This window comes from Ictalurus punctatus, chromosome 6 (genome assembly GCF_001660625.3).
Source record: "Ictalurus punctatus breed USDA103 chromosome 6, Coco_2.0, whole genome shotgun sequence".
Lineage (NCBI taxonomy): Eukaryota > Metazoa > Chordata > Actinopteri > Siluriformes > Ictaluridae > Ictalurus > Ictalurus punctatus.
This window is the reverse complement of record NC_030421.2, coordinates 18,649,677-18,658,886: the sequence shown is the minus strand read 5'-3', so window position 1 is coordinate 18,658,886 and position 9,210 is coordinate 18,649,677. Positions and strand designations below refer to the sequence as shown.

General features: G+C 37.7%; 2 protein-coding genes across 5 annotated transcripts in view; one reads left to right on the top strand and one right to left on the bottom strand.

Annotated features, from left to right (window-relative positions):
• Positions 1 to 8,875, bottom strand: part of idh1 (isocitrate dehydrogenase (NADP(+)) 1) — a 15,065-nt gene extending 6,190 nt beyond the window's left edge. Inside the window, exons 1-5 of one of the 3 annotated variants that reach the window (XM_017470587.3) lie at positions 8,720 to 8,875; positions 7,881 to 8,010; positions 3,667 to 3,958; positions 841 to 946; positions 55 to 232 (exon numbers count right to left, since the gene is read on the bottom strand). In XM_017470587.3, coding sequence (XP_017326076.1) covers positions 55 to 232; positions 841 to 946; positions 3,667 to 3,958; positions 7,881 to 8,002 — 698 coding nt within the window. In that variant the 5' untranslated portion in view covers positions 8,003 to 8,010; positions 8,720 to 8,875. Of the gene's footprint in view, positions 1 to 54; positions 233 to 840; positions 947 to 3,666; positions 3,959 to 6,156; positions 6,288 to 7,880; positions 8,030 to 8,719 lie in introns of those variants that run through there. The other 2 variants (XM_053680933.1, XM_053680934.1) reach the window with 2 other exon arrangements.
• The window catches only part of kcnh3 (potassium voltage-gated channel, subfamily H (eag-related), member 3), a 169,821-nt gene continuing 168,520 nt past the window's right edge, over positions 7,910 to 9,210 (top strand). For both annotated transcript variants that reach the window (XM_053680932.1, XM_053680931.1), the window contains exon 1: positions 7,910 to 8,110. The gene's annotated coding sequence lies outside the window, so the exon portion shown is untranslated. The remainder of the gene's footprint in view (positions 8,111 to 9,210) is intronic.

Below are 9,210 nucleotides of genomic sequence, written 5' to 3'. Positions count from 1 at the left end.
CAAACAAACAAAACCAAAATCATCTTTGGGAAGTCTTGGGATGTGTTGACTCACTTCTCATAGATCTCCTGAAAGATATCTTTGAAGCGACCGTCGTATTTCTTGAGGATGGTGTTCTTGGTGCTGAGGTACAGAGGCCAGGCTTTGGACAGCGCCATCTGGAAAGAGCTGTGAGCGAAGTCGCGGATGGACTTGTCCGTGTTGTACATGCCCAGAGCCACGCCACCGGTGCCTGCGGTGGGTCAAACAAGAGAGTCACAGCACTGTATTGCATATTAAAGTCATACACATCCTGCCATTTTACAGTATTAACTGTTACATAATTAGGACTGTGTAATGAACTGAGACAAACTATTCCTGATATCACTAAGCAGCATTTTGTGCATGCGGATCTAACTGGAGTGAAAAAAGTCCCTCATTTATACAGTAAAAAGTTCAACATTAATATGCACAATCATTGCCCAATCAAACAAAAACAGAAATACGTTTCACAAGCATCACTCTGTTCCTTAAATCTACACACTGCAGGCAATTCATTGGCTAAATTACTATTTCATCAGCGTAGTATTTGTTCATACATGGGTAGGGCACGAACACAAATACAGTCCAGCCCTGTGGACAGAAGACTATAAATGGTGCAATATTGACACGGTAAACATGCAGACATCAGCATGGTCGCGTGATCTCATGGGGTCATGAGAGAATAACTCATTCTATGCCTGGGTTAAATACTGTAGGGGGAGTGGACGCAAGATCCAAAATACATAACAGCATGTGGATCCAGGGCAATAATGATAAATAATATGTTCATTTCTGATCCATTGTTTTAAAGCAATGTACCTTCAAAGTCATGGACAACAAAGTTAAGAGGCTTCCCTCCATCCTTGGGTGTGTACGTCATCTCTACTCTTCCAGGCCCAGGAACAACGAAGTCTGTGGCTTTGTACTGAAGCATGAGAGAAGAAACAACTTGCACATGAGAGAAGGATGCAGAGAGTGCTGTGTCAAAGGACAAGAAGGACATCTTGTGGATGACGTCAGAACTACTCAACCCTAAGCAGCAGAGGACATCTAACCAATGCTTATGTATTTTCTAAAGTTAAGCTACCAAAGTCAGTCAATCTGGTTTCTCCAAATATCATACAAATTGCTATTAACTCTTTAAAAATTCATTAGCCATTTTATATTCATCCATGTATCAAGTAATAACTAATCATATTTATTTTCTCAATTACTTCCAAAATTAAAGCTCAAAATAGGTTTTTAATCCACTGATATTTTGTCCCCTGTTCATATGATCTATTTGCTTGCATTATTATACTGTGTATAGTTTTTAAAAGCTACAGTCACTCTGTGATTAAGAAGTGGTTTGATATTGACGCAAAGATTTACACACACACACACACACACACACACACACACACACACACACACACACAGCACAATATAAGCATATAATGTACAATGCAGAAGAAAAGTGTTTTCCTGTTTGTTTAACTCTTTCTCCCAGTACAGTGACGTTCCATTCTGCCGGCCGGAATCAAGTTCGACTTATCAGACATTTTCAGTACAAACAAATTAATTATTTTATTTTGTCATTGCAAGTCCGTTATAAGATTAGTCAGGACACGGTTGGGTTTCTGTGTATAGAGTATGTGACTCTGTGTTTAACTGCTGTGAGCAGGGTGATGGGAAAGGGGAGGAGTATGAGCCCCCTGCTGGGCGAGCAATTCACACCTCTCCACAATAACACTGGGCAAAACAATGTATACAACTGCCACGATACAATGCTATCATTCAGACCTAGTAGGCTAGGTTTAAAAAAAGAAATACTTATGAAAAACTGAAAATTCTTAAAGCTCAGTGTCAACTACGTTCATACGAGCCATTAACCACTACTGTGGAGTGTGACATCACAAATACATTCAGTGCTAAACACGGGCAACCCCAAAACAGGACCAAATTTCAATTTTTGGCTTCTGGTAAAAAGCAATAAAACATTTTATAAAATGTCAATAAAATGTTTTATTCCTAAATGGGCTGTAATAATCATGGAGCAAATTAATGATGATAATCATTTTATTATTTTTTTTTCATGCACCCATAGATAACCTGAAAGCTCAACAAACATAAAAACACCCTCTTTTCTGTTAATGAAAAAATACGGGGGATTATGCCGAGTGCCGGCAAACAGCATCTTTGCATATATAATGAGTGGATCGTTATGGGAACCGCGATCCTCCTGTTCCTTTCAGTCGTACTCTGTTTACTTCAATACATTTCACTCCATCACAAATATCATTTCCAAGCTAATGGCAGGAACAGCAGTGGTAATCATACCATCGTACCATCGTGTCACATGACCTCTACTTATCATGCTTATGGAGAAACAGCTTTGGAACACTTCCTAGTCTGGAGTAACCAACGGTAATGAGGGTAAAGGTACAATAGTTGCAGAAGTGGAATCACTGATAAACCGTGTGCAACAGAGAAACCTCAGTAACTTGCATCAGTCTGATGCAAACCTGAGAGTGGACTGTGAGTCTGTGGGAACACGAGTTAAGAAATGTGGCACTCGGGACAACTACACATATGCCAGATGTGTTTGTAGCAAGCTACATGATTTAACTACCCCGAAGGCCACCTCATCCCTCTTAATGATTCAACTGGGTTTGAGAAAGGTCCAATTTCTAATATATATTTACATCAGGGTACTGAATAGATACTGAGTAGCTGCTACGAGATCGCATACGTACAGTGACTAAGACGCAAACATTCTGAAGACTGAAACTGATATACAGAATTTCCTCCAATATTCATGCTGTGTATATTAACAAGAAAATTCACACACACTGATGACACCAGCGGTCATTTAAACCTTGTGCATATGAATCATAAACAAGAATGTCTTGAGAAAAAACAAAAACAACAGGAAAAAAAAAAGCACTCCAATGTTTAAAATTCTGAAAGGAACGTTTCACCCCCCTGAAGTTTCCCACATTTTGCTTTGCAACAACTTGGAACTGAAATGGGCTTTTAATAAGGATTATGCTCAAGGACTGTGCTAATCAGCTGGCAGACGTCCTAAAAGACATTTTTCAACATCTTGAGCCAAGTTATAGTCCCCACAAGCTTTAAAAAACCCACCATCATTCCGGTGCCAAAGAAGTCAATGGTGACATGTCTGAATGATAATCACCCTGTGGCACTGACTCCTGTTGTGACGAAGTGCTTCGAACGACTAGGTCATGAGACGCAGCAAATCCGCCCTCATCGCCTCACTGGACCCACTCAACTGGACAAAACCAATCAATGGGTCAGCCTCCAATATTATGGGGTATTGTGTGTAGATTCATGGTATTTAATCCCAATTAAGACAATTTCAGTTCCAGACTATAACACTACAAAATGACAAAGTTCAAAACACGGCTGCGGATGAATACTTATGTAACATTACAAAATGTTGAAGTTCACGGGGGTGAATACTTATGCAAGGCATTGTATCATCATACATTACTGTACTGTGTAGGAGATTTTGTACAAATTTATTTATAACTAATTTTTCAGTTAAGCAGGAAATAACACTATTAAAAGAAATCCTGAGTGATGTTTATTTATCATCAAGTTATAAACCGTTGGCTGATTTATGACTGTTACTCGGCTCACCTGGTCTCCGTGGGCGTGCCTACCGATGATGATAGGTTTGGTCCAGCCGGGGACTAGGCGTGGGATGTTCTTGCATATGATAGCTTCGCGGAAGACGGTGCCACCCAGGATGTTCCGGATGGTTCCGTTGGGAGAGCGCCACATCTGCTTGAGCTTGAACTCCTCCACACGGTTCTCATCAGGAGTGATGGTGGCACACTTGATGCCCACATTGTAGCGACGCACCGCCTCTGCAGCATCCACCGTCACCTGGTCATTAGTGGCATCACGGTTCTCAATGCCCAGGTCATAGCTGCAATGAGAGAAGGTGTGAATGTGCCAGTCTGAATGTAATAATGGAGTGCTGATGTCTGTGTCAAAAGGAAACATACAGGCATCAAAATATAGCAACACCACATGCATGGTGTTAGATTTCACCGATGTTACTTACAAGTAACAGAAATAGTCAAAGAGTGTATACTGGGATGTACGATACAACAACATGTGATGGAAATACTCTCTAATAGCCTGCATGTACACCTCTAACCTCGTTCAGATCCCCTAAACAGTTTTCGAAACCTCTCTATTCTAATTCTGCCACATTACGATCTTCACAGTTGCATTTTTATTTTCAGGGCCAATCTTTTTCAGAACTTCTCCAGGCAAGTTTTTGCACAAAACAGAACTTCTTCAAAACAGAACACAAAATAGAACTTCTTCAGTTTTTGCACAAAAACCTCCATTTACTGGCTATACTCAGTTTGGCTCTTAGGCCTGGTTTATTAATGTGAGCTGTTTCATATTCCATAGTGTTTACATTCTGCATAACTGGAGAATTACAAGTGACATCCACTAGATGGCACTTCTGAACCAAAACATCCCAGGTTTCCATGAAGACCAGAAAAACGTTTAGTACAGGGGTGTCCAATCTTATCCGGCTGGTGTGGGTGCAGGTTTTCATTCCAATCAAGTAGGAGCCACACCTGATTCCACCTGTTTAATCGGTTGATCTTAGCTTTCAATCTACTCAGGTGTGGTTTCTTCTTGGTTGGAATGAAAACCCACATTGGTCCTTTCCAGATGAGATTGGACACCCCTGGTTTAATAGCTTCATGTCAGAAATCACATCTCACCACATATACAGATTCCATCAATATGTTTTGCAACAATAAGGTTACGAAGGTCTTGGGAGAGCTCTTTGCTTTTACCCATCATGAGATGTTTCTTGTATGACACCTTGGTAATGAAAAGCCTTTTTATAGAGCATCAATTTACTAACCCAGCTGATATTAATTTGCACAGATAGGGGATATAATTACTTTCTAACCACTTATGAATTTCAGCTAGTTCCTTGCCTTACTTTGCTTTTTCTTAGCGTGTTTAATTCTTTTTTTCATGAGTCATTCCACTTTATTACACATAACTTTATTTATGGACTTTAATGTTGTGAATTCTTTATATTTCCAGATTTCTTGAGTTAATACTGATGTTTGGTGAAAATTTTGTGTGAACAACCTCATTTGCAATATATTTACTGAAAAAACGTTGACGCATTCAATACTTATTTCCCCCACTGTGTAATTTAATTATATTTATATATATATATATATATATATATATATATATATATATATATATATATATATATATATATAAAATATATATATATATATATATTATATATATATATATATATATATATATAAAATATATATATATATAATATATATATATATATATATATATATATATATATATATATATATATATATATATATATAATATATAATATATATATATATATGAGTATATGAGTATAATGCCAATGATATGCCAAATACAACTTGACTACACAGCTGTAGTCAAGACCTTTTGTGTTATCTAGCTTCTAATTTCCTGTGCTTCTGAGATCTGACTATTGTGCAGAACTATTTGTAACCTTTAGCCTATATTCCCTTTCGGTGTTCCCACCCCTCGAAGAGAGAAGCACAACAGCAACAACACTACTCAGTGTTATATTTGGTTACAATGTCTTTTAGAAAACTTTTTTTTTTTTTTTTTAAATAAATCAAATCAGTTGATGACTATCTACATTAAATCAGGTTTCTTTAGTCCAGTAAAAATTATTACACTTATTACCATTATTACAGAATTTTCCTTTTAAAAAGAGTAAAGAATTTCATCCGTACAGTTAAAAGATTGGTGCTCAAATGTCTCAAAAGTGGCATTCAAGCAGTCCTGGGATTTGAAGTTAAACCTTTTAGTCACTACTCTCATCAAAAACAGGACACTTCTATTGTTCATCAAGAGATCTTTGGATCTTGAAGAGTTCTTAGATTTCTACATCGACCCTTTTAAGTTACAGAGGAATCAGGAATGGTTATGACTAATTAATCGTAAATGATAGGTTTCTTTTGGATAACCACGCAAAAACTGTAGTTATCCTGAAGAACCCAAGAAAATTAAAGTGGCCCTGCTTTAGTGTCGGCTTACACAATTTAAACATCTCACCTAAAGACGTCCACTCTGAATGCGAAAAGAGGTCAGACAAAATTCCTGTCATATAGAAAAAGCTGTCCGATTACTATAATGTATCTGAGTAAATCATTTTTACACAGCAGAGCCCATCATTTTCGGGGGTGAGAATGATATCAGCTTCTTCTTGAACTTCAGCCATACATCCCCACATGAAGAGGGCACGAAAACAAGTTCATAGTACAGCTGTGTGACAGTAATCGTGCAGCGCCACTCAAGTCCAAAGGTTAGGTGGCAGTAACCAGATGTGGCATTAACCATCCTGCACAAAGCATTCAGTCATTTTACCCTGAACAAACTGTCACACTATTTAGCAATCAGGTGAAGTTCAGAACACTTTGTACATCTGTTTTTAGAATACAAAGTGCCATCATGTTCATGCACTGGCAACTAGCTACTTAACTGATGCAGAAACAGGTACAAGATACAGCATGCACCAGACTCTGAATATATGGTGTTAAAGGTGAAGGAAAGGATTAGCAAACATTACATATGCCACAATACTTACTGTAGATTTACCAACAAAGCAGCAGAAAAATAGAAGTGCTGTGCTGTTTCAGTTAGAAATACCACGGGTTCACTCAAAACAAGGTGAGACAGCGTTTAGCTATTATGCGCCTTGTGGCTGGAACCAGCTTCCAGAAGAAGTAAGATGTGCTCAAACTCTAGCCACATTTAAAACCAGACTGAAAATCTATTCAGCCCCGCATTTACTGACTCAGTAAACGCAATCTCCTGCTCATTTTAATGCATTTTTCACATTTTTATTTCTGGTTCTTATAGATTTTTTAATACATTGTATTTTCTTCATAATCTTTATGTGAAGCACTTTGAATTACCATTGTGCATGAAATGTGCTATATAAATAAACTTGCCTTACATTTATAAAATACAGCTTGTTATATAACGATATATAACATGTATATGTATATAACAATGTATATAATGATATTCTTATTTAACATGTATGAAAATCTTTTTTTTTTTTAAAGAAACAAAAAAAAAGAAAAGAAAAAAAGAGGCAACTGGTACAAAAATACATTTGAACATACAACCTGCTACCAACCAGATAACGTCAGTGAAGTCAGAGTTTTTATTAGTACTAACATTATTTACAAAAAAACACATTCACACTAACTTATTGTGAATATAAATGTTTGACACAATGGCAATGTCTTATAATACCATACAACTTTTTGCAATAACAAATCAGGTACATTATTTACATTTTTAAAATAATATTTTGGTTATTTACTAGCGCCAGAGAGGTCCCCCCCCTTGAACTTTCCACCCATGGAATCCATTTATTTGCATTGTTATTGGATTCCTGCTCATATTATTTATAAACATGGTGCATAACAAAATAAAAAAATAAAAAAATTGTGCCTATACTTCATGGACTCCACTTTAAAAACCATAACCTTACCATAGCCATACATGTCATTTTATGCAGCTGCTTTCTTCCCCGTGAACTTTTTTCGTCATGCTTCACCTAAACAGTGATATATCACTCGGGGAGTCAGGTTAAACCTGAACATCGTCATTACCCTCCAGTGAGTCGACAGGAGATTTTACTGAATAGTACAGATAATGGCAGAACAGCTATCCTGCTGTGCTTATTTTCTCTCTCTGGCACACCGTACACCGTACACCCACCCACCCTCTCTCTCTCTGTCTATCCCTGTCTGTCTTGCTCTTACCTGTGCAGGTCTAACTCCAGGTAAGGAAAGATGAGCTTCTCTTTAATCAGCTCCCAGATCACTCTGGTCATCTCATCTCCCTGCAGCTCCACAACAGATCCAGCCTTGATCTTCTGCGGCATTCCGAAAGCTGAAAGATAACGCAGGATCTGCTCAAACACAACACACTACCTGAACTCACACTCAGCTCTGAAATGAATGAATCCATTCCGGAAGAAGGTCCTGGACCTGTAAGTCAGCATTTTTTTTAAATCAGGAAGCCGGGTAGGTTGCTCAACACCTCAGAATTGGAGGAATTACCAGAGCTCTGAAGGTGTTTAAATTTTTTTTATTTTTAAAAAAAATAGTAATCAGTGCACCGTAAAGCACTAATTACTGTCGCAAAGCCCCAAACCGGCATGTCAAAAGCTTTCAGAAGTAATAATCAGGAAATAATAATTATTCTTCTCTTTTGAAGGACAGAAGCTAACCACGATTAATGACATAACTATTTCTGAGATGAATAGCTGGGTAAAGACACAGTATGAATTCTTGTCAAATACTACACATTTATTTCATTCAGTTGCTGAACTGGGATGGAAATTACACATGACTCTTAACCGAAATTTTTTTTTTTGTCATTCTATACAAATATCATTTGTCGTAAAGATACCGTTAGAAATAATCACTTCTGAGGTCGATCATTAAATCTATTTGTGTCTAAGCACTACTTTCACACCATCCATTCATTATTAACAGACCGGCAGCAACTCTTCCGGGATCTACAACAAAAGCGCTTTTTATTACACTGCGATACAATACATCGACTCGCTTCCTAATGACAAAATGTCAGTACATACCTTTACTTTAGTGATCGGTTATAAATAATCAGAAAGATGGACTAAATTGAAGCTAGACAGCAAAGCCGTTGGGAAGGTTGTTATTCTTGAGCCTTGTAGGCGGCTTGTCCAGTGGGCGGGGCTTGTACTGATCTTAGCCTGTGAATGGCCAATACGTCGTGTCTGCCGTTCCACCAGATCAACCCTTAACCAATCAGAGATAACACGGAACTAAACTAGAGCGATTAATCCCGCCCACAGCAACCGCCTTTAAAGTAGAAGGTTATGGTGTTATATAAACAAACCGTTTAAAAACCGTTAAGATGATCTTACAAAACAGTCTTTTGTCATATTATTAACATTTGGCTACACGTAAAAAAATGTGCTTACAATTTATTAATCGTGCCACATATAAAGTGTCAATTATGCATAATCAGCGACGTAAAATACTGGAATAAAGTTGGCTTGACGTTCGATATTCGCGGATATGCGGAAATTAAGGGACCGTCTCT